The sequence below is a fragment of the Aquarana catesbeiana genome, linkage group LG05 (genome assembly GCF_042186555.1).
Source record: "Aquarana catesbeiana isolate 2022-GZ linkage group LG05, ASM4218655v1, whole genome shotgun sequence".
Lineage (NCBI taxonomy): Eukaryota > Metazoa > Chordata > Amphibia > Anura > Ranidae > Aquarana > Aquarana catesbeiana.
Genome location: NC_133328.1, coordinates 54,554,930 through 54,581,086, shown reverse-complemented (window position 1 = coordinate 54,581,086; position 26,157 = coordinate 54,554,930). Strand labels below are relative to the sequence as shown.

Genomic DNA, 26,157 nt, shown 5'->3' with positions numbered 1-26,157 from the left:
TACCCAGGTGTATAGCATTTATTTTATTATTCATGAGACATTTCACTTTATTTACCTTTTTTCTGTAATGCATAAAAAATAAAATGAACATGGTGAATTGCAGGACTTGAAGGGACAATTCCTTGAAGAGATAGTAACCCCTTCACCCCCTTCTGCATTGTATGTGGCAGCTGGATGTATAGATTACGTTGAGATACAGCGTGCAGACGATGTTCTGGGTTCATTCTATAAGATCATTGTTCATCTTGGGCTCTCACTGACGTCTGGGATGTCGCCACCTGAGCCGTTGCGTTGCTGTGCAGAGGCGTCCATCGGTCCAGGCGTTCGGTCTGTCCGTCTGATCCGGAAAAAAAAAAAAAAAAAAAAAAGCTCTCGGTGTATATAAAGCCCAAAGCCAGCTTGTCTTTGCATCTGCTCCTAGGCATCAGATCTGCTCTCAAGCCTTCCTACCTGATGCCCCCCTCATTAAAATTGCCAATCCATTTAAAATGTCAAGAGAGAAGCGACTGCAAAACACAACTGTATATGTAGAACCTTAATTACCTGCTTACAAAAAAAAAAAAAGCATGCTGGGGTAAAAAAAAAATGCCTTAATGAAACCAAAATGTAAATGTGCATTCTATAAGGCATAGCTTTCTTTTCTCTTTCTGCAAGCGGACAAAAAAACTCCTTTTGCAACACTGATCACAATTAAAATTCACTGGTCACAAATTATATATATATATATATATATATATATATATATATATATATATATATATATATATATATATAATTTTATATGTATGTGTTGGGTGTGAGTCATAGAGAATCTCATTTAAAAAAAAAAGAAAAAAAAGTAGTTGTGTTGGGGCCAGATGAGTACAGTGGGAAGTTCAGAGCTTGAAAAAAAAAAAAAGATGCTACCTTCCGCAAAAAAGAAGAACTTCCCCGACGCCTTCCAGCCTTCCATTGTGCCGCAACCGGAGCATGCAGCAGCTGCTCTCCGCCGCGGCAATCCTGACGCCTGCAGCAACAGCGTAGCAGCAAGCAGACCAGGGGAAAGGGAAGAGGGTTGCATTGGGTGCCTTGAAGTTTCTTTTTTTTTGTCATCCGGCTCGTTTCATTTTCGAAATTGTGCATATTTGTGTCTTTTTCCGGAGCTTCTAAAGGAGACCGACCCTGCAGACAACTCTCCGCAAATGCTGAGCGCTGCCGCTGCCGGGCGCCGCTGCTGAGCTGCTGCAGAGGGGAAAATCAAAGAATAAAGCACGGCAAAAAAGAGGTAAGTAGTCTCTTCTGATTATAATGGTGGTATTTTGGCAACTTTGGGTTAATATTATATGTTATATACTCCACCTTTGTCTCTCTCATATATATATATATATATATATATATATATATATATATATATATATATATATATATATATATATGAAAAGGAAAACTAAAATTGGCAAATAAAAGGCACATAGCTTGGAAAGATTTATATAGTAAGATGCGAAAATACGTTATTTACTTTAGAAGGGGAGGTGGCATTATAAGAGTATGCTAATTAGCCGGAGATTTTTTTGGAGGGGGGGGGATAAGGGGTGGAATATCAATTTTTATTGCATCACCTGTCAGGAGTGTCCAATCAGCGTTGGCTTTAGGGGAATTAATTGATGAAGGTGTCTCCGGACGGACTCACTATACTGTGTCATTTTATTTGGAGCTAAAGCAGCGGCGGGAAGTGCAGCTTGGTGTGTCGCTTGGTCCCTGCGAACATTCCTTTATTCGCAGGGGCCCCCCTACACCAATGGAACCGGGGGCTTTAAAGGGACCCAGGTACTGGGCATCGCAAGCTCTGCCTTGAACAATAGAGATCTAGTTTTTTTTCTTTTTTTTTTTTCCTCCCCACCCTCAATACACTGGAGAAGCTCATTTCTGTGGCTTTAAGATCAGTATGCATTGCCTATTCTTGGATATATACGAATACAGAGAGACAGAGGTGACTACAGAGTTTAAGGAGCAATAATAGCCTTTTGTTATATTTTTTTTCTAGCAGGATGCCTTGAGACTACAAGCCTCAAATCCCCCCACCCCCCACCCCATCCTTCTGGATTTTTTTTTCCTGCAATCTACGTGTAGGATTTTTTTTCTTGCTCTGCCAATGTTGGGGATGCTATGACCCAAGCCATGGAAGACCTGGAATCTGGGTATGAAGTAGTAGATGGAGTCAGGTTGGGCTACCTGGTCATCAAAGGCAAGCAGATGTTCGCCCTGTCCCAGGTCTTCACTGATCTCTTGAAGAACATCCCTAGGACCACAGTGCACAAGCGCATGGACCATTTAAAGGTGAAGAAGCACCACTGCGACCTGGAGGAGCTCAGGAAGCTGAAAGCCATCAACTCCATTGCCTTCCATGCGGCCAAGTGCACTCTGATCTCCAGGGAGGACGTGGAAGCCCTATACACCTCCTGCAAGACTGAGAGGGTCCTGAAGACCAAAAGGAGGAGCAGAGCCCTGCCAACAAAGAAGCTGCTGCCTGGGGAGCCCCCATCCCCCGACCCCTACTCTGGATTTTGGAAGGAGAACAAAGTTTGGCTGGGGTTGAATGAGACCGGCCAGCCAATGAAGAGAAAAGCTTTCGCTGCTCGGGACTTGCTACCGGCGGCCGATCTACCTCACTTTTTAAGTCAATACACTGGCCGCGGCTATTCGGGGCTGCCTGGGTCACCTTGCAAAAGCCCCCTAGACTATAAAACTGCCCAGATCCCCGGGGACTGTGTAGGAGCCTACCCCAACAGCCTGCCTTATATCAGGGGGGTGCTGTGCAGCAAGCACCCTGCCTATTACTACCACCATCACCACCACCACCACCACCACCAGTCGGCCATTGCCCACACCAAGCTAGGAGGCTTCACTTACAGGTACAAGAGGAAAAGGACTTCTGCGGGCAAGGATCCGTTCCAGGGCGAGCTCTTCTTCATCCCCAAGCCCTACAGATCGAAAGGGACCCCGGTGTGCCTGGAGAGGGTCCACCTGGTCAATGGCTTCTGCCCTCAGCACCTGGCCGCCCTGCAGGACGTCTACACCAGCGACTCAGAGTCCAGCTCGGCCAACGACTCAGACTTCGGCTCCAGCCTGTCCAGCAGCAGCAACAACTCCTCGGACGAGGAGGAGGAAGAAGAGGAGGAGGAGGAGGAGGAAGAGGGCAGCCTGTCTGACTCTACTGAGGTCAGCTCAGACGAGGAGAGCTCCTCTGAGTCGGACAGCAGCTCGGTGTCCAGCCAGGTGTCGGTGGAGAGCATTCGTTTCCGCAGGACCAATTTTTCCAGCAAGCCCCCTCAGCAGCCCCCATGCCAGGAACCCAGGTCCCCCAGCCCCAGAGCTGCTGCTGCTGCTCACTGTGACATCAAAACTGAAAGCCAAGACTGGAGCCAGCAGGGCTGGGGGAGCAGAGCCCATGCAGACCCCCTCCCTGAACTCAGAGCCCCGTACCCATCCCCTGGATTCTCCTCTTCCTCTGGATTCTCCACTCCTCATGCAAAAAGGACTGAGCAGGCAGAGGGGGGCTTTGCACCTAGCCCAAAGAAAAACAATGCATTCCCACCACAACAAAGAGTACACAAGGAGGCCAAGCCATGCCTTCAGCCGCCCCCCAGCCCCCCCAGCTCCTCCGCAGAGGCAACAGACGCCTGCGCCCGGGCGCCGACGCCAGCGGACCTCCCTGCAGACTCCGGACCGGCTCCGGACCAGGGGGACCCATGCACTGATCTCCCTTTCCTGCACAACGTCAAGATTAAAATAGAGGACAGCAGCGAGGAGTACGAGCTCGCCGCCCAGCCTGAGCTCACCTACCAGTGCAATGTCGCCAAGGATGAGGATGACAGCGATGGGAGCGAGTCTAAAAGGCAGGGGGCTTTGCTGGAAGCCGAGTGCACTGATGACGACCCCCAAACCACTTCGCAGAATCTGCTGACTCCCAGTCAGGCCCCTCCATGCACTTTAGGCACAGCCAAGAAGCCTGAGGACGGAGATTACAAATATGGTGCTAAGGTCAGGAAAAATTACAGGACACTGGTGCTAGGAAAAAGAGCTGCTTTGCAGTCACCACCTCCAACCACCGACAAGCCAAATCTGAAAACAGCCAGGAGCCCCCGACCCCCAGGTAAAAGTGCATTTTATCAAGGGACACTGGATGCTTTTACAGTGACCAATAGACGCAAAAGGTTAGCCAACAATGTAGCATCTACACTTAAGAGACCTTTTAATTTCATGGCAAATTTCCCCAGTCCACCATCATTGATTATTGGCAAAGACGGAGATCTAGTCCCTGCCTACTCCTTAAAAAACACAAAGGACTGCTTCCCACCCCACAAGGCCCATCCTATCTGGAAATGGCATTTGGGTGGAACTGCTATACCTCTTCCTCCTAGTCACAAATTCAGGACATTTCAATCATAACACTTTTTTTTATTCTGTGGGGAATTTATTGTTAAACAAATGGTTGTATCAGCCTGTTTTTTTTTTAATATCTATTATTATTATTAATTATTATTATTTTTTATTTTTTGGAATTATTTGACTTGACATCTCGTGGAGAAGGAAATTGAATGATTTTCACTTGCAATATGGATTTTTTTTCTGGTTACATTCCTCAGACTACTCAGTGCTTAGATACACAAATGAACCCCTGGTTTTGAATGGAAGGTGCTTATTATAATTCATTTTGTACCAGTTTAGAAAACAGCCGGTACCTCAATCTATCTACAGCACACAACTGTTAAAAAAAAGTGTCTCCACAATAAAAGAGGATTTAATTTACTACAGGAGACATTTTCACCTTTGTGCTGCGTTGGCTTTAAATATCCTGTTAAATTCTGGGAAATTAAACAACAATAAAAAGAAAATAGTAACATGTAAATCTGATTGGATATTTTAAGTTAACCCATGCTGGGGTTAAAATGACTTCCTTAGTAAATAAGCCTAGAAGTACCAGAAATATGAGCCATTGCATTTTCTGCACTAGATTTTGTCGCAATCTAACTGTTTTAATTGGTTGCACAGCAGGGGACATCCCTTAATTATATTGTGGCAGTTTTTTTTTTATAATCCGATTTTTAAAAAAAATCCAATAGCAGTTGCACTTATCTCTCGTTTTCTGGACTGGAACATTTTTAAGGCCTGAGTCTAGGCCTTGGGAAAATAAGCTGCCTCATCAACTGGTGAAATAAATAATGTCTTTTGTATTTTGTTAAACGCTGTCTTTTTATTTTTTTATTTTTATTTTTTAGCTGCACAATTTAAGACTTGAGTAGCTGAATTCCACCAATTGTATCCAAAGGTCTCTCTGTACCATGTCACTATAGTAAAATAATCTTGTGACTTGGCCTGAGAGAAGTCCACTCATAGAAAAAAAATCTGCAAAAGATAAAATATATGTGACTTTGTTGAAAGAATATATATATATATATATATATATATATATATATATATATATATATAACTGCAGATGAAGGGATAGACACAGCTGTAAATGTGACAGAGCGACTGTTTGTGTTGATATTGTGATTGATTATTTTTTATTATTATGTCTTTGTTGTTTTTTTTATTTTTTATTTTTTTGCTAGAAAACCCCAGCCATTAACGTTGTGATACGCAACATTATACATTGTAGCTCTAAACTTGAATGGTCACCACAAACCTGATTAAAAAACAGGAGCATTACTGCACATGACAATCAGAGACGGCTCTCTTGCCTTTTGCACTTATAAAACTGAACTAGGTAAATACTGTAGGGAGCAGTCACTGTGTACTTTTTTTTTCTTGTGTAATGTTGTGTTGACAGCAGTAAATCAAAAAAATGCGATGGAAATTTGCACTGTTGAAAAGCATGTTTCACCTTCTTTTTTTAAATTAAAAAGAGAAAAGAACACTGTTTTCTTAAAAAAAAAAAAAAGAAAAAAAAACACGATTCAGTAACCCTGAATTATTGCAGCATTGATTGCTAACAGGAAGGGGGGGGGGGAGATGTTTTTGTCTGGCATTTTTTTGTTGCAGGGGGGGAGGGGTGAAGTCGACTTTTAATACCTGAAGAAGGGAGATGTAATCATTTTGTATTAAACTGTGTTGGTATTCAATTCTGAAGCGTGTTTTTATGCAGGCTAATTTTCTCAGTGGAATTAAAAAAAAAAAAAATAATAATAATAAACATTGCACAATTGTCAAGGTCCCTTTAAATGCTTGTGGCTTATAAAAAGAATGGTAACATACAAGGTATTTCCTAATGAAAACCATGTGTTTGGCTACATGAGAGGTCAGCCTGTCTGCTGCTATTGAGTTGCATTGTCTTATAAGGAATCTATAATCATGATACATTGATCAATATGGCGAGTTTACCTTTTTTTTGGCTACAAGGCCTAGCAAGCTCTGTGGACTCCAGCAGCTGTTATTTGAGGGTCCTAATATACCTCTTTGGCCGTGTAGGTTTCTTTGTCTGGGAATATTCAGACATGAACTGGTGTCAGTTTACAGTGACCACGTGTCTGCAATTCCTCAAAATAAGGTAAAGCCAGAAGTTTGCTGAGCTCTCCCAGAGAAATAGAAGTCTGACTTAAGGGTGCTAAATCTTGGGTTCAAAGTATCAATATTAATGAATGCCAATGATAATAAAATATGTAGCGGCCAGGGGTATTTTTATGCAAATTATTGTAGACCATCATGCCAGTGCTTAAACCTGTGTTGGTAACATATTTTAACAAGCTTCAGGTCACCAGCGTGCGAATGGCCCAGTATTTATGTATGCACATGTAGCTTAGAGATTATTGAGAGCACACAAGATTAAAAGGAAGGCATGGCCAGGCAAGAAGCCTAATCAGTTCCAAACTTATGCAAAAGGCTGACAACACAGGCATGGTGGCAATGCACAGGGAAGACTTGGGGACACAAATAGCTCTCACCATTAATAAACTTGGGGATAGGAGTTTTGGCCCAGGCACAGTACTGGCCTGTGGTTTCAGTTTCTGAATGCATAGCAATGAGCAGGCCTCGTGTGCTATATACATGCATGCATTCCTCGCTATATGGAGCTTTCTATTCACCTACATGGAGGGGAAGGCTTGCTTAGTCAGCACGAATTTATGCATGTTGCCTAAAGTATTTCTAAATTCAGAAATAACACTTTAAAAGCATGCAAATTAATTAATTTATATATGTGAAATATAGAGAGAGAGAGAAAAAGAGGGGGAGAGAAACTGGTCATTGTAAGTGTATCACTTTTTAGTAATTAATCTGCAGATAAATAAAGAGAAGTCAAAAATCCAAAGGCAGGGGAGGGATAATATAGTTTATTATTTACATATACTGTTGGTTTTTTATCAAATGCATAGACTGCATAGAATGAGATGATAGATATGATCAGTCAGACACTGCAAACAATACAGCTATCTATCTATCTATCTATCTATCTATCTATCTATCTATCTATCTATCTATCTATCTATCTATCTATGTATTAATGTATATAGATATATATGTATATAGTATTATGTGTGTATGTATACATCTATCTGTATACATACATTTTATATATATATATATATATATATATATATATATATATATATATATATATATATATATATATATATATACACATATATATGTTTAGACAGTGGGGAAGCTTTGCTGTTATAATATATACATGCATACATTCAGATAGATAGATATTCATTTAAGCATATATCACAAACTACTATACATTACATAGTAGTTATGTGAGTGTGTGTGTAGAAATATAAATATGAGATAGATAGAGTGGTAGATCTATAGATAGATAAATATGTCTACATAAACACACATACACATATGAATATGTATATTCTCTTTTCTCCATGATAGTTTGAGTTATATGCATTGATTTGATACAGTCTTTATTTAGCTTCATATCAATGCCATTTGATATATATTTGGCTGTATTGTACATTGCAACAAATTGTTGCAACGCACAATATACATTGTTGCAAGTATATGGCGAGCAGGATGTATGTTCAGACTGGTTCTGCACTATTGTGCTAATAACAAATAAAACAGATTTTAGGGCTGTTTTTGCCATGAAACCTCTAGATGGTTACCTGTGAATTGCAGACAGATGACAGGGGAATGGAGGTCAAGGCACACCCCCACAATGGTGTACACACCTGAGCATTGTATTGCAGGGTATGTGCTGTTCCCCAGGGGCTGGCTGGGACCTGTAGTTTACCATCTGTCAGGGAGCCTGAAATTGGGGGAATTAAAACACAAGCCTCTTAATTGTTAGGAGAAAATTAGCAGGAATAACACGTTTTACAACAGCAGAAAATGTGACTTCTATATATAAAATGCTGGAACACAATCCTGGTGGGTATTTGTGGATGATTTGTGGACTTGTGTAGGTGTCCAGAGCCCTGAAACAACCACCATCCCACATAGAATGGTTTTCCTAACACTAGGCCTCTCTGTCTCTTTCCTTTTCAGACTCACCAGCTTTAAAAGGCCTAAGATGTTTTGCATGGAGCCTCACAATAGGGGTTGGGGGGACTGACAGGCTTGTGTGTCCGCTGCAGGGCAGATATCTATTGCTTGTTCCATCTCCCCTTCCCCAGCAGCAGCTTCAGCCATACAAAGGAAAACAACCCAGGCCTGGCCCTGGAATGCAGGCTGCTCTCTCCTATATATCCTCTCTGATAAGGTCTAATATCCTGTCCATCACATACCTCCTTTTCTTCCCCTCTGCATTCTGCAGCCTGCTTATGATTTGATGTAGAGGGCCGATAGAGGAAGAGTATGACAAGCTGTATACACACCGCCTGTTTCATTACAAACATGGTTACTCTCATCCTGCCCATCACCAACACTGCTTACCTCCAAAACTACTATTTCCTCTCTTCTCTTCCAGTCTATCGGCTCTAAACTTTGTTTTATGATCAAGAAAATAAATACATTTTGCAAGAAAACGACAGCTAACAGCATTGGCTATTTAATACCAGGCTGTGAAGAGTCGCTGCCATAGATAGTAGAGATGACTGTGGCTGATTTACTAAAGGGTTGATCTTTACATTAAGTCCAACGACCCCATGTCGACTTCAGGCTGCTAGATGCTAAAGTATAAAAAAAGTGCAGCAAAGATGGCTGAAACATTGTAAACCACGTCGCCCCATCATATTGCTTTCTGATGTGATAGATAAAGCTTGATTGTTATAGGCAATGGCTCCAGGCTTGTCAAGTCGTTTTGCTCCACTTTTCGTAAACAAGCGAGTTAATAGACAAGCACATATTTATAGTATGTATTGTAAGTTGTGTATTTGTTATATATATACATACATAAGCAAAACACACTGCTGGCACTATATTCCAGAGTTCATTTAGCAAAAATCAAAACAAGAATTATAGCATTTATAAGAACTGGTTAACAATAAATCTCTTTATACATGGCATATGTATGTATAGTGTGTGGATAATAGTAATTCAATATTCTATATATATATATGTATATATATATATATATATATATATATATATATATATATATATATATATATATATATAATGAATTACTATTATCCACACACTATACATACATATGCCATGTATAAAGAGATTTATTGTTAACCAGTTCTTATATATATATATATATATATATATATATATATATATATATATATATATATATATATATATATATATATATAGTACTATTATAGCGATAAGTATAGCGTTTGTGGTATAGGCTTTAAGCAGGCCGCACACTGAAAAATGAACACACATACACACATACTAGAAAAGGTCATTTTTATAAAGAGCATTGTGCATCAGTCATGTTTAGGAAATTACAACAACTTTGTCCCTGGTTTTATTTTTGAAGTGAACAAAGGCAAGTGTAAAACGGACTCCCTGGTAATTCAGGGCTATTGTCTTAATCTGTGACATATGGAGGGTGTCTTTTGTCATTTTCACTGTTGTGGATTAAACGCAATAATAATGAATGTATATACACATACACATAAAAAGAGGTATGCTTTTCATATTGCACCATTTACAGTAGAGGGGTCGTGGAAGGCTCATGGGGGGTTTATAAAAAAAAACAGCAGATCTTGTTTATGTATGTCCACTGCAAGGCTGTAAAGTTGTGTGAAATTACTCACTGGTGTCTTAAAGAGCACCTAATTTCTAATAAATAGGCCTGGCTTTGTAAATGGCTTTATGATGTTGTTCCCTGTTAATTGTTGAGAAAATCCCCATTGTTGGCCCTGAATGGCTTTAGAGTCCACCGTGGTCCCTTGCAGTAATCAGGAGGCCATTAAATGACCACTGTAAAATGCTTTAAAAAATGGGATTATATATGTGTTAACTGATGAGCTTTGCTGACTCTCCTGAGTGGGATGCGCCCTCCTGGAAATTAAAATGTTCAGTGCCTTGAGAAAAATAAACATACAGCCTCCCTTTGTCCCTCATGCCACTCACTGGTAGACTGTACACCTACGTAGGCTTGCTGCTGAAAATGACGCAAAAGAGAACGCAGTTGTGCGCAAAACTGTGCATCTGAAATCACAATAAGCCTGATGAGTCAAATCACTATTTTTTATGATGTGTTTCATTAGGGCTGTTTGCTGAAAATTGGAGCAAGATTGCATTTATCGCTTATAGCAAACCAAACCCCCCTGACAATAATTTCCCCACTGCAGCTGGAATGGTTTATATAGGCAACAAGTCCACTTTGCACAGATCAGCCTCAGATACTATACAGGAGCTCAGAAGGTAGTTTCTTCATTGAAGCAAACGGCCAATGTGGTGTAACCATTATTTCCCAGCATGCACCGCAGACTGCCATGGCACGTTGGGTTTTGTAGTTCCTCAGCAGCAGGAGGGTCTCAGCTGACTGCTGTCAGTGTGAAAGGGTGCGAATCCTCTCCAGGGTCCGGGAACAAAAGCCTAATTGTCAGCCTAATCAGGAGATAGCTCTCATTTCTATCCATCACCCCCAAAAAAATATCCCCATGTCATACAAGTTCAAACACATCATTGAAGGCAGGAAAAAAAGCCATAGCCATTGTTATGTTTACATACAACGGGGCTAGTAAAATATAATTCTAATCATAAGCAGAAGTCACAGTGGGGACTTGGCAACTTTGTATAATTATGAACATAATAAAGTAGTGAAAACACGACATTATCACTCCTCCTCAATCATAACAAAGAAGTCTTAATTAGAATGGAGGAATTTAGAGTAGGAATTGTCAGGCCTCCCAGTGCTTGCTGGGGCACTGACAACTTATTACAACAAGCATCATATATTGAGTCTGATTTACTAAGAGCTTAGAACCTTCACTCCTCCCCAAAAGGTGAATATGCACTCCAATTATACAATCATGTGAAACGATCGGGTATAAGTGATCAGGATTTAACTTTTTTTTGCATGATTGGTAAAATAATACCTGCACATTTTTTTTTTCCCAGTGCAGATTCTTAAACTTCTCTTGCCAATCAGCCTCAATAATTGTATCTTACTGGAACCTTCAAGAACATCTCCTTGAATGGGGGCGATTAGAGAGATTCTGGAGTTCAAAGTACGCGGTTTTTAAGAAGCAGCGTTAACTATTAACCATCCATTGTCCGCATAGGCGTCCCTCCCCCACCGCTTCTCTCAAGGCATCAGAAATTCGAAGAGATGTTGACTATGGATCGATCAAATAATAAAGAGAGATAGCCTAGGAGAAAACTGATAAGGACAGGCCCGCTGTCTGAAAATGGAGTTTGCTAGTCAATAGCTGAAGGTAGAAAATAAATGAAGGAATCCAGCAAACTTTAACCCTATTATATCCTTCATTCCATTCCCTTCCATTTAATCTGCTCTTATTTATTTTATTTTATGTTGACTACTTATGCCATTGTGTTGCAAGCAGCTGATTCTTCTTTTTATGTTGTTAAAAGTGAGATAAAATACCCCCACCCCCTCCAGTCCTAAGTGATGGACTGGCATAGAAGGGCTTAACCCCTTGCTTTTCCCTTTCCTTCCTTTTACACAGTATGTGCCCTGATTTATTTTATTCTATTTTATTTTATTCTGTTTTATATTTTATTGTGTATTGGCTACTCATATTATTTTGTGCCATTCAAGTGATTCTTCTTTTTTTTATGTTGTTAAAAGATAATAAAATAAGCCCTCCTCCAATCCTAAGTGATGGGCTGGCAGAGAAAGGGTTACCTCATTGCTTTCCCTTATTTTATTTTATGTTGTTTTATTTTTTTTATGTGCGTGTGTGTTGGCTGTTTATGCTATTTTGTGCCATGCAGCTGATTCTTATTTTATACTGTTAAAAGAGAATAAAATAAGCCCTCCTCCAATCCTAAATGATGGACTGGCAGATAAGGGGTTAACCCATGGCTTCCCTTCTACTTTATATGCCCTGATTTAATTTATTTTATTTTTTTGTATTGGCTACCTTTGCTATTTTGTGTCATGCAACTGATTCTTTTTTTTTGTATTGATAAAAGAGAGATAAAAAAGCCCCCCTACAATCCTACCTGATGACCTGGCAGAGAAGAGGTTAACCCCTGGCCTTCCCATCCACTTTATATGCCCTAATTTATTTTGTTTTTATTTAGTGTTATTTTTATTTTTTTAATGTGTGTTGGCTAATTTCGCTATTTTGTCCCATGCAACTGATTCTTCTTCCTTTTTGTTTTTTTTGTTTTTTTGTTTTGTTTTACGAAAGATAAAATAAGCCCCCTTCCAATGCTAAGGGATGGCCTGGCAGAGAAAGGGTTAACCCCCAGCCTTTTCCCTTCCCTTCCACTTTGATTAACGTACATGCAGGCGATGCAGGGAGACCGAGAGGGACTCACTTCCCTCAAAACAGGATGTTTCCATCAAGCAGTGTATGATTTTCCCCAAAGAGTTCCCTGCTCGGTTTATTTGGGAAAGCCTACACGTGAACCCTTATCCTTCACCCTATTTAGGGTCATCCATAATTGTTTTCTAATATTCCATGGTTTCCTTTAAGTTTTCCAACTTTCTAAGGGAGTGTTCTCCACCCCAAAAGAAGAAAGATAGACTTCTCAAAATAATCCCACCGTTTTCCCCTTTGTGACAAAACAAAAACGCCTAGGAGGCTTGAGATCAGAACATACAGCTCAAAGTCAGAATACAATTTTGAGTAGGTTGTTTTATTATATTTTTGTTTGTGGGTTGTATCTAGATGCTTCTCAACCAATCACAAAGTAGAAAAAATATAAAGTACAGAAAGTTACTCTAGAGTATGAAGCTTGGGGAGCATCAAAAAATACAATTTTGAGTACGTTGTTTTATTGTGTTTGTGGGCTCTATTATTAAATATATATATGTATGAAGATCACTGTTCCTTGACCATTCATAAAATAAGACATGTTTAAATATGAAATAAATAACATAAGAAACTGGAGCTTGGGCCTCAAAAAAGCAATCACAATTTGGGTAGTTTTCTTTGATTATGCTTTTGTTTGTGAGTTGTAATATGAAGTCTAGATGAAGTTCACTGATCCCTAACCATTCATAAAATAAAACATTTTTAAAATATGAAGTACAGAAAGTTACTAAGCTTGGGGAGCATCAGAAAATACAGCTGTTAAAATACAATTTTCGGTTGGTTGTTTGATTATACATGTGTTTGTGGGTTGTATTATTACCATAACTAGAATAGGGCCGACTATTCACAAATAATAAAAAAAAAACTTAAAAAAAGAAGCTGAAATACAGGTTACAATACAGAGCCTGAAGTCTGTGGGGGTCATCAGAAAATAAAGCTCAGGTAAAATACAGTTCTGGGTTGGTTGTATTATTATGTCTTGACCACTGTGCCTCAGTCACTGGTTGTCACCCTTTCCCAATAGATTTTTTTTTAAATTAAATTAAATAAAACAAATTCAGGAAAGTACAGATTTAGAGACTGAGACTCTAAATACAAAAAAAAAAACTCACAAAAAAAAAAAAATACAAAAAATACAACTCATGTTAGTATAACATTATGGGTAGGTTCTTGCTTTATCCCATTGCTTGTGGGTTGTATTATTGGGTCTTCAAATAGGCCATTGTTTTTCACCTCTTCACACACACACACACAGAATAATAATAATAATAATAAGAGTATATATATATATATATATATATATATATATATATATATATATATGTATATATATATATATATATATATAAAATCCAATGGTTGCCGCCCCCGCACACACAAATCAGGGATATAAAATTGGCCTGGATGCACAGAAAAGACTGTAGTGCATATAAACCAAAAGAGAGAGCGAAACTCACAGGTCTTGAAAGGTGGATGCACAATGGCGGTTTAATTCAACATTTCCACCAGACACAAGCTCCTGAAGAAGACCAGCGCCTTGTCGAAACGTTCAAATAAACCGCCATTGTGCGTCCACCTTTAAAGACCCATAAATGCCGCTCTCTCTTTGGTATATATATATATATATATATATATATATATATATATATATATATATATATTAATAATCGTTTACGCAGTGCTTTACAATGTAAAAAGGGAGACACTACAGTTACGATACCATATGATACAAGAGGGGATTGGGCCCTGCACAAAAGAACTTACAAACATATATCCTGTATAATAATATATATATATATATGTGTGTGTATGTGTGTGTGTGTAATGGGGGGTGGGCAGAAAATACTTCTCACATTTAAAATACAATTGTGGGTTGGTTATTTTATCACATTGGGTTGGGTGCCGGCAGTTTGAGCAGCTCTTTACAATAAATGGGAGATTACAATTCAAGAAGGTTAGGAAGGTCGTGCTCCTAAGAGCTTACAATCTAATAGTGGTTATAAATTGGACCACTGTTCACCAGAGCCTGTTTTCCAACCTTCCCCAAAATAAAACAAGATGATACATAGAAAATCACAACTTAGGAGGCCGATTTAGGTGAAGAAGAAAATTGTACACTGGCATGAGTTCACTTTAAGGGGGGGTATTAAAAAGGCTACCCAGGTTGGGCATTTAAAATAAACAAGGGTCAGGATAAAAACAACCCCTTTAATTAGCCCTCTTCATACACAATTGTCTCATTTTTGATGCTGCTGTCATTCATTTCGACATACCTAGTTCACATTTTAGATAAAAGGCTGAGGTCTGGGGAGGAATATGAAGGAAGCTACTAGGCGGAGTACATACAAAAAAAAAAAAATAAGTGCTTAATAGTAACAAAGTTGAAATACAATTATGCAAAGTTACAGGCTGGCCCACAAAGGCGTGGGAACTTTTTTTGAGGGGGGGGGGGGGGAATTGCTACAAAGCGTATCTAATTTATATTGCAGATAATGAGGTTGGTATTTAACGTGTGATATGCTCGTGGCATAATATCACCGAAGAGCCTCATAACCTCTATTTATCGTAGCTGGGATTTTTTCTATAACGCCATGATGCAGCTTTCCCTACGTCGACTCCGCTGCTTTTCAATATATAGAGATCATTGGTATGGGAATATGTTGTAATCGGGAAGGTATTTGCACTCACAGCCTGCTGCATGGTGAACCTTCAGTGAACCCTCACAGTTTTGTGTATGCCGAGAATTTAAGTAAAAATGTATAGGGAAAAAAAATAATAGGAAATATGAAGTGGCGATGTAAAGAGGCGAAGTTTGGGTGAAAGCAAGCTGTATAGTATAGCAGAGCCCAGCCACGGCTGACCAAAAGCTGAGAGCCTTTCCTACTAAAGAAAAGCGACGGTTTTATACGCGACTTTTACCCCAACGTCGGCGTTCGTCACAATTCCCAGGCATTGATTTCAGTGAGAATAGCACCTAACTTGCTAGCTATAAAAAAAAAAATCCCAACATAAAAAAACCCCCAAAAAACATTGGAAGGCCTTTGCTACACAATATATTTGATAGAATTCGTCTTTAATTACTTTTTTTTCTTTCTTTTTATTTTCATAATATCCTTTATTTACCGGTGTTCTGTCTACAATTGTAATCAGATCGATGGTAATACCTACCAACTCGAAGCCCCTGCTTCCTGTTCCCTTAATAGTGGATACAAATGACCAAATATAAATGACTCAATTATAAAATATATTAATTAGAGATACTGGAACCGACTGCACCAAAAAGAGGGAAAGGGAATTTATAGATCCTATATTGATTATCTCGGCAAATAACAGTTCAGCCAGCAACATCTCTACAAAGTGAACTTTTGACAAAATGCAACTTATGCCAAGGGGGTGTTATTATTTTTACATCCTGATATTCCTGTCCTGGTTCTGCTCCTCTTCCCATCTAGATATCATTTATCATTCGGCGATAAAGGAGTGCTGAGGGGGGGGGGGGGGGGGTTGGCTGCAAGGAAAATACCCTTTTGTGAATTGGGAAAGCAGGAAATCGGGGGAAAAAAGCGTTACAGGAGTCATTTATATCACTTGTTATATATATATATATATATATATATATATATATATATATATATATATATATATATATATATATATATATATATATATATGTGTGTGTGTGTGTCAGCGTTCTAAAATTGCCTATACGATAAACTATATTAACCCCTGGTATCCTTAATCCCTAATCTCTTCTGTCAAATGCCCTCAGCAGGGGTAACGTGATGACTATAAGAGAGGGGTAACCCAGAGGGGAAAAAGCAATATAATTAATATGAACAGCACTGGAAAGGAAGAAAAATCTGTATGATGGCTATCAGGAGAAATCTGATAGATTTTGGAATCCAGTAATTAACAGTAAACAACCAATTCCCAGTGTGATGCCTTTGCCCCGAAGTGTCAAAATAAATAAAAAATAAATAAATAAATAAATTATATATATATATATATATATATATATATATATATATATATATATATATATACACACACACACACACACACGACACTGGGACACATATATATATTATTATTTTGACTAATTACACTGCCCACGTCAAATACTCCACAATGTTTGTCCCTTTGTCCTTTTTTTTGTAAACAATCCTGAATCTGTAACTGTTATTTACAACAATTCAGTGTACAGACTAGTCCCTTGATTACAATACTACTACTACTGCTACTGCTACTGCTACAACTACATGTACTAACATTATACTACCACATATGTTGCTAATATAGAATTATATTACATATATATTATACTTCTACATATACTATAGAATGCTACATGTGCCTATACATTATACTACTACATACACATGTATAATGCCATTACATGTACCTACACGTATATTATACTGCTACATATTCTAATGTATTATACTATGATTTGTACCTATTTTTATGCTACTACATATTCTATTGTATTATGCTATTCATATACCTATATATTATTATACTACATATGCTAATCTAGTATACTACATATACTAATAGATTATACTACTACCCATTCTGCTACATATAGTAATGTAGTATACTACAAATACTAATACTGTTGTATATAATAATCCACGGTAACATATAGCTATATATACTATTACTATTACTACTACATATAATAATGTACTTTACTAAACATACTACTATATATAAATGTGGTGATTGGCGAATCTATTCCATTGCAACCCTAATAGGGAGAATGAGCATTTCTAGAAAGCGGAGTGATCAGTGTAGGACCCTTTATAAAATTTCATGTATGTATGATGAGGACGGGTGTTATGTATGAGATGTTTGTGGATGGATGTGAATACATGGAGGGAGAGGGGTGCACACAGTTTTAGGAGATTGCATTCGGTGCTCCCAGGCTGGGCTATGGACTGGAGGTCAGGACTGGGTGTTCAGTCCCGGGAGGACAGGAGCCATTGTGCCGGGACACCCTCCGCACTTCCAGGCAGACGAGGCCGTCCGATATGATGGGAGAGGAGGGGAGCTCTACATGGATGCTGGGCCTGGCTTTGTTCAGGACTGCACAGGGACCTGTGCTCTGTCCCCTTAATATCAATCTCAGCAACACAAACACCACAATGTGCAACATACAAATACAGCCACATGTCAGCTAGAGGAGATAAACAACAAAAAACAACAACATATTTTACTGTTATACCCACACTAACCTATCTATCTATCTATCTATCTATCTATCTATCTATCTATCTATCTATCTATCTATCTATCTATCTATCTATCTATCATACATATTTCTATACACTTACACAGTCATAGTGGGGTTGATTTATTAAAACTGGAGAGTGCAAAATCTGGTGCAACTCTGCATAGAAACCAATCAGCTTCTAGCTTCACCTTGTTCAAATAAGCTTTGGAAATAAAACCCAAGCTGATTTCTATGCAGAGTTGCACCATATTTTGCACTCTCCAGTTTTAGTAAATAACCCCCAGTGTACTAGTTTGCGGTCATTTATAAAATTAATATCTATCTCCCTGTCTGTGGGTATATATATATATATATATATATATATATATATATATATATATATATATATATATATGGTACATCTAGTTGATATCTATCTATACATTCACATACCTACTACGTCATAGTATTTTGGCTTGTGATCATTTCTAATATTAATATATATCTTTGTTTGTAAATATATACATATATATATATATATATATATATATATATATATATATATATATATATATAAAAACAAACCTAGTTGATATATATTTATTCCTTTCCTTCTTTCTGCATGACCATGCTGTGGAATATATATTTCTTACACACACACACACAAAAGAAAGCTCAACAACACACATATTCATAATAGTAGGCATTATTATATAATTATAAATTATAGTACACACACACACTGTGAAATGCAGTGACATATACATGGAGTATATGGTACATGTTCGGTGTGATGAATAAAAATTACTATTCTCATTATCCTATGTCTTATATGTGTATCAGCAATGTTCTAACTGTCTATGGAATGATTGCTCACCCCATAGTCTCTCTTTGTTCTCCTATTCTCAGACTGTGATGTTGTTAATTATTGTGGGAGTGATGAGTGGGATATATGGGGATAAATCCATGGAAAACTCCTGTACTGGGCTATCCACTGTCAGGTGACTGTGTGTGTGTCGGTCTCTGTTTGTTTGTGTGTCAGCCTCTGTGTGTATGTGTCAGTCTATGTGTGTAGGTATCAGTTTGTGTGTGTGTGTCAGTCTGTATGTGTGTGTCAGTCTGTGTGTGTGTGTGTGTGTGTGTCGTTCTGTGTGTGTGTGTGTGTCGTTCTGTGTGTGTGTGTCGTTCTGTGTGTGTGTGTGTCGTTCTGTGTGTGTGTGTGTCGTTCTGTGTGTGTGTGTGTGTCGTTCTGTGTGTGTGTGTGTCGTTCTGTGTGTGTGTGTGTGTCGTTCTGTGTGTGTCGTTCTGTGTGTGTGTGTCGGTCTGTGTGTGTGTGTGTGTGTGTCGGTCTGTGTGTGTGTCAATCTTCTCTGAGCTCACTGTTAGCGGATCGTTCTATTTTATTTAATTTATTTGATCTGCCGAAAACGGGAGCCAGTCAGATATTAGGGAGAAATCATCTGATGTTATGCGCAGGCTATTGTCTCCGGACAGGCCTGGAAGAGCCGGGCCCGCCACCCTCCATCAATCTCATTTCCTGGGGCCTTTGGTATGGCGATCTGTGTGTGTATGTATGAAGGTGTGTAAGAATATAGTAAAATACAACGGTTCCCGATTACTGACAACACACACATTCATGAACATTAAAAAACATCATATATTAGAAGAACAACACCATATAGAGAAAAAAAATCTAAATAAATACATTTGAGACAAATAGTAATAATAATTCAAAAAGAACAGTGACATTCTGCACAACACAAACAGGTTTATTTTACATACGCATACATATTTTATTATGGTAATCTAATCAGATCAGTAGGGTAATAGATATATATCTATCTATATATAGATAGATATATATACAGGATTTACATAGCGCCAACAGTTTGCACACTGCTTTACAAGGAGGGCAGACCGCACAGTTATACAATGCAATACAGGAGGAATCAGAAGGCCCTGCTTATATATCATATATATATATATATATATATATATATATTTATATATATTTATATATATATAGGTTTTATTACCCTGACCTACTCCTAATTATTTTGCCCTAGCAGTGTGCAGCTAAATTCCTCCTCAGCTTCTATCTTTAATATACATTTGGTGGTAGCCTCCCATTGTGTTTGCACGGGGATTTCTCCTGCCAGCAGTTGGAAAAGCTTAGTAAATAGAGAGCTGAGTGATGTTTATTTTCCTCCACGGGATCTCCCCCAAGCTAATGTGCTTGAAATTCTTCAAATGGGCTTTTTAATGACAGATTGGGAGAGGCTTCACCCTGCTGTTGTGCTAAGGGAACATAGGTATTGTGGGACTGCAATGTCCAGCCTGTCATTAGAGCAGAACTCATGTTCCAGGCCTAAATTAAAAAAAAAAAAAAAGATATATATATATATATATATATATATATATATATATATATATATATATATATATATATATTTGTGTGTACCTTACAAGTGATATAAATTATTCCTGTAATGCTTTTCCCCCTGATTTCCTGATTTATTATGTGTGTATCTATCTATCTATCTATCTATCTATCTATCTATCTATCTATCTATCTATCTATCGATATCTATACTATATATATCTATATAGATATATATACAGACACACACATATATATAAATATATAGATAAATAGATATAGATATAAAATAGGAGTGTTTATTTGCCAGCTCTGCACATGGACAGTCAATACCGTCACCATTGAATATCATTTAGTGAACTGCATGTTATAATCCTAAAATGTTCTTTTAATTCCAGATGCCTGTGAAGCATCCTGATTCTGGAATGGACATTCAGAGAACAGGAACTATTTCTACCATTTCCAGTATTAACATCAAAGAGAGAACAAATACACTGCTGGATTGTTTTGGGCCGCAGAGTTGATTTCTGATCGCCTTTTTCAAAAAAGAAAACAAAAATAAAACCTTTTCAGGAGCAAAACATTACTAAATCAATAAAAAGGAAAGAAATACAGGATGAAAAGCAAAGAAAAACCGACGCAATAGAAAGAATAAAAAAAGAAGTACAATTAAAGAAAAAAAATGATAGAAGCAACATGATAATTAAGACCTGTCCATTTGCATGCTGTACATTTTATTCTTAGGATTCCATCCACATTCTTCCTTAATGCATTGCTAATGCCTAGTCCTTACACTGAATGCACCAGTCCCCTATCTTGAGCAGGGCCGAGCCCCCATAGAATTATATTGAGACCCAACATTTCCCGAAGGACTTGAATTGGGGTGACCCCGTTACACTGAAGGTCTTTTGTAAGAATGTCCAATTAAATCGGCACAGAGTGCTCAGCCAGAGCCACAAGCCACTTGAGCCCCTTTGCCCACTCCATCTCCTTGTCATAACTTTAGTTTCAAGTCCCCAGCTCTATATAAAGAGACAGTCGTTTCAAGGACCCAACTTTCCTTGTTTTGGAAAACTTCCCAAAAATTTTCAACCCCCCAATCCTGACACAAACACTCAGCAGCTGTGTGTATACCAGCTTTAAATGGCTTTTTTTTTCATCTTTTCACTGAAAATTGTTCCTGGACCTTGCTGCTTAAGATTTTTTATTTATTTTTTGTTATAATTACGAATAATGCAAAAACCCCTTTCTGTTGTCTCCTTTCTACAGTTATCCAAGAATCTGTGTTTTTACTTAACCTTACTCATTCTGCAGCTCACATTTCCTATATCTGAAATTCAAGGGATATTTTAAAACCTTCTTGTTACAATGACGTATCAGAACAATTATCAGATATATTTAAAAAAAAACATGTTTCAGACAATTGCAAATTTAAGGGAAATCACAGAAATATTCATGACATCTTCTAAATGCCTAGAATGCTTATTATGATGCTGTTATATATTATCTTCAGTCTCTCCATCACATCAGTTTAATCACAATGCTAATTATCCTTTCCTAGAATTTTCAAACGATTCCTTGGTGCCTTGCAACCCCTGTCCTGTGGATTTAAGTAATTTAACACTACATTACAGTAATAATGAGTTAAACTTCCAGCTTTTGAGGATAAAAAAACTACAATCGACAACTAGCTACACGTGTCTTTATTTTTACTGCAAACAAAAATTACATTTCAAAGTGATTTTTAATCACCAGTCATTCTGTTGTGTCACCTAATATTAGAAGATGTTATAGTATTATCCATTGATGAAAACATCTATGGGATTAATTTAATAACAATTTTCTATCCGAATGACTACCCCTTGTGTTTAAAATATTCAGTCATCTACTTTGTGATTTTTCTCTGATTTCACTGCAGGTAATTGTGTGATGTGGCCTTTGCTTCATCTGATCAAGTAACGGATACAATTGTTTCCTTTTTTAACCATAAAAATCTCATGATTGCAAATTAATTGTTTGGTTAAATAATAACAAAGAAATAATGTAGACGTTTATACTAGTTTTATCCTATGAGAAGTTATTTTTTAAGCTATTGTTTTTAAGGGTAAAATAACTACCTTTGTCAGTCCTGTTACTTGACATAATTGTAATATTCCCTGCAAGTCACTAATCAAGATTCTAATGACAGGACTAAAAAACAAAACAATAATAAAAAAACAAAAAACAAAATAATCCAGTTACCCATGGAGAAAATTCATGACAATAATATAGTATATTATAGTATAAGCAGCCTGTCACAGCAGCAACCAGTTAATAGCTGAGCCTACACCAAAACTGCTGAAGTGCAACATTGGGTTGGAGTTGCTAAAAGTGGGTAATAGGGTATAAATTGCAAGGTGAAATTGGGTTCGCGTTATACATGCCTAATCACATGCTGGGAATAAAACAAAAACAAACAAAAAACAAAAAAACAAAACAAAAAAAAAAAAAAACAACAGAATTTGGTATTGCACGTGATTAGTTAAATGTAGGAAACACAGACCCCTTTGTTATGTAAACAGTCTCTACTCCTTTAGTAAATGAACACTGCAATTGCTAATATTAAATAAATTGCATACATATGGATACAGGAGTGGGGGAGGGGGATTTACTAAAACTGGTGCAAATAGAATCTGGAGCAGCTGTTCATAGTAACCAATCAGCTTGTTTAATTAAGCTTTGTCAATAAAACTTAGAAGCTGATCGGTTACTATGCACAGCTGTACCAGATTAGTGTGCACCAGGTTTAGTAAATCTCCCCCTGTGAGGTTGATTTACTAAAACTGGAAAGTGCAAAATCTGGTGCAGCTGTGCATGGTAGCCAATCAGCTAACTTTAGCTTGTTCAAAAAAAGCTTTGACAAAAAAAAAAACCTGGAAGCTGATTGGTTTCTGTATTGGTATCTATGCACAGCTGCACCAGATTACTTGATTTACTAAAACTGGAGAGTGCAAAATCTGGTGCATCTCTGCATAGAAACCAATTAGCTTCCAGATTTTTTTTTTTTTTTCAAAGCTTAATTGAACAAGCTGAAGTTAGAAGCTGATTGGCTACCATGCACAGCTGCACCAGATTTTGCACTCTACTCTGATTTACAAAAGGAGTAGAGGCTGCTGACTTTGCAAAATGAGTGTTCAATCTAGTTAATGATGTACTCACTTTATACACCCAATCACATGCAAAAAAAAAAAAAAAAAAAAAAAAAAAAACCTTCTTCATTTCTCTTGCAATAAACTCAAAATTAATTAAAATGTAATTTTTCTAGGTGAACAGAACAATCTGTACCCCCCCTTCCCCCCACCCTTACTAAGCCTCGGAAAACAAATGACACACATGGTTTACATGGTTGTGTACACTTTCAGACGGTTCAAGATATTAGCCACCTACAGTTTTGAGGAATAATATTTATGTGAGCTCTTTGCTCTAAATGGAAGGATGGCTATGTTTCTAAGATAGCTAGCTAGCTAGCTAGCTAGATAGATAGATAGATAGATAGATAGATAGATAGATAGATAGATAGATAGATGATAGATAACATGTTTTGTTATTGCAAATACAATTTTGCAGAGCTGAGTCATTTGGGCTAGTTTACTAAATAGTTAAGAATCTCCACACAATACATTCTAGCTATGTTAAGTTCAATTAACCAATCATGTGAACAGCAAATTCAATTAATTTTACTGCACATGACTGGATATGAAGCAGTGATCAGCGGTGATCCCGAGGATCACCGCTGATCACAGTCCATAAACAGTTTATGAAACAGTGATAATCGGGGGAGAACATGTTTGAACTTGTTCTCCCGCCGATTATCTCTACACACGGAGAATCCTCATTGAATGACACAGAAAGGGCCAGTTTATGAAGCGGTGATCTCACCGCTTCACTGGCGATCTGAGTCACAATTCACACTCCCAGGTTCACCAGCTCAGAGGTGGTGAATCGGGGAGTGAAGAGGAAATCTGGGGGGATCTGAGGGGGAAGGAGGAAGATTTTTAACTTCCTTATGCCTCGTTCAGACCCCCCAACACTGTAAGCATGTCCCCCTGTCATATTTATGTGTATACATATATATACATATATACATATAATGTGTATATGTATATATATATCATGTGTGTGTATATACATGTATATATAATGTGTGTGTGTGTATACATATGTGTATAATGTAGGGGGACACATTATTTTATTAACATTAATCCACGCCGTTGAGCAGTGATAATTTATCACTGCTTGATAAACTGACATCTGGTGCTGTAATCTCATAAAGTCTCACGAGATTCCAGTATCAGGGGACGTTCTCCACTGTTTGAAGCATTTGTAGATCACTTCACTCCTCCAAAGGTGAAGCGATCTACACCGCTTCATAAACTGGCACACAGAGGAGAAGATTCTTCACTGTGAATGCCGGAGAACGAAGCAGTGAATAGATTTCACTGCTTCATAAACGGACACCATAAGGTGAACGCAGCTACATTGTATTAAGTGAACAGTGGGGTTGATTTACTAAAACTGGTGCACTCAGAGAATCTGGTGCAGCTGTGCATGGTAGCCAATCAGCTTCTAACCTCAGCTTGTTCAATTAAGCTTTGGCAATAAGCTGATTGGTTTCTATGCAGAAGTGAGCCTAATGTTACACTCTCCATTTATAGTAAATAAACCCCAGTGTCAACATATTCACTTCCAATACCCAATCAGCTTCACAGGAAAACATTCTATTTTCTACTTCTCCTGTAGCTGATTGGGTATTGGATGTGTGCCCATGCTGGGGTGGAAGTGCCCCCCCCCCCCCCCCCCTTTGCACTAGTTGCAACCAGAGATTTGGGATCCACCATAGGGAATCTCCTCTGAATGATCAGCGCTGAGCATCCCCCCCCCCATTACCCCCCAGATAATGACCAAATTCCGTCTGAATGATCATAGGCTGTGCTATTGTTCCACCAAATGAGAAGAAGGCCAGTGACGTGGTGGGGGACAATGGCATCTCTGAATCAGTGTGTGTGATTGACAGCAGGGGGCTGCCTGACCTCAGGGAATAGGACTCATTAGAGGGACTGCACCAGGACATCAACTAGGATGACAAGAGCGCTGCCCCTTTAAACCAACCTCTATTCTGCAGGACGTGGGGAGCAAAAGAAAATAAAAACGGAGATTTTACACCACATGTACCGGTAGGAGCATTATCAGGAGGTCGCTAATAAAGTCGGACAGACATGACCTGGATTGCAGCACTCCATACATTTAGTATTAGGGTAAAGCAGATGATGTCAAAGAAGATTTAAGCCGATTACAATTTGCTTTATACCCTGAACAATGTACAGCCACACACAATACAGGGCACTGTAGTCCATGTCTACATAAAGCTTCCATTACTTCGGATCTCTGCTGCAATTAGGTAACAGGCCTATTCAACCAGGCAGTGATGTCATAGGACAGTAACCCATAGCAACCAGGTGTCAAAGAACTGAAACTGATTGGCTGCTGTGGGATTCTGCATGTGGATCCTTGCCATTCTGGGTGTCACATATTAAAGCAATATTAAACCCAAAAGCAAACATTTTTTTATATTGCAGCTTACCAATTCTTATATGGGATGGCTGTATTAGTTGTCAGAGGCTGGCCATACATTATACAATTTGCTTGTACCATTTTCCTATAGATTTACCAAAACCATA

General features: G+C 38.2%; 1 protein-coding gene and 1 long non-coding RNA gene across 4 annotated transcripts; one reads left to right on the top strand and one right to left on the bottom strand.

The window, feature by feature from the left end:
* LOC141144257 (uncharacterized) lies at positions 1–3,913 on the bottom strand. The gene is made up of 2 exons (XR_012244370.1): positions 2,890–3,913; positions 1–337 (listed from the first exon to the last, which is right to left on the bottom strand). It is a non-coding gene; the product is annotated as an uncharacterized lncRNA (long non-coding RNA).
* On the top strand, positions 40–22,452 carry SKIDA1 (SKI/DACH domain containing 1). 3 transcript variants are annotated; one of them, XR_012244369.1, is made up of 2 exons: positions 40–1,264; positions 20,839–22,452. XR_012244369.1 is itself a non-coding variant. In XM_073629753.1 (2 exons), the coding sequence occupies exons 1-2, from the start codon at positions 2,146–2,148 to the stop codon at positions 20,856–20,858; spliced, it is 2,007 nt and encodes a 668-aa protein (XP_073485854.1). In that variant the 5' UTR covers positions 1,615–2,145; the 3' UTR covers positions 20,859–22,452. The 3 variants fall into 3 exon arrangements, 1 of the variants encoding a protein (XP_073485854.1); XR_012244368.1 differs by lacking the exon at positions 40–1,264 and adding an exon at positions 1,610–5,749; XM_073629753.1 differs by lacking the exon at positions 40–1,264 and adding an exon at positions 1,615–4,132.
* Positions 22,453–26,157: the final 3,705 nt, after the last annotated feature.

Bases quoted from the DNA above. Each gene is read 5' to 3' on its own strand.
- SKIDA1 (XM_073629753.1), top strand. From the start codon at position 2,146: ATGACCCAAGCCATGGAAGACCTGGAATCTGGGTATGAAGTAGTAGAT. The intron at 4,133-20,838 runs GTAAAAGTGCAT...TTTTAATTCCAG, and splicing joins CAGGAGCCCCCGACCCCCAG to ATGCCTGTGAAGCATCCTGA.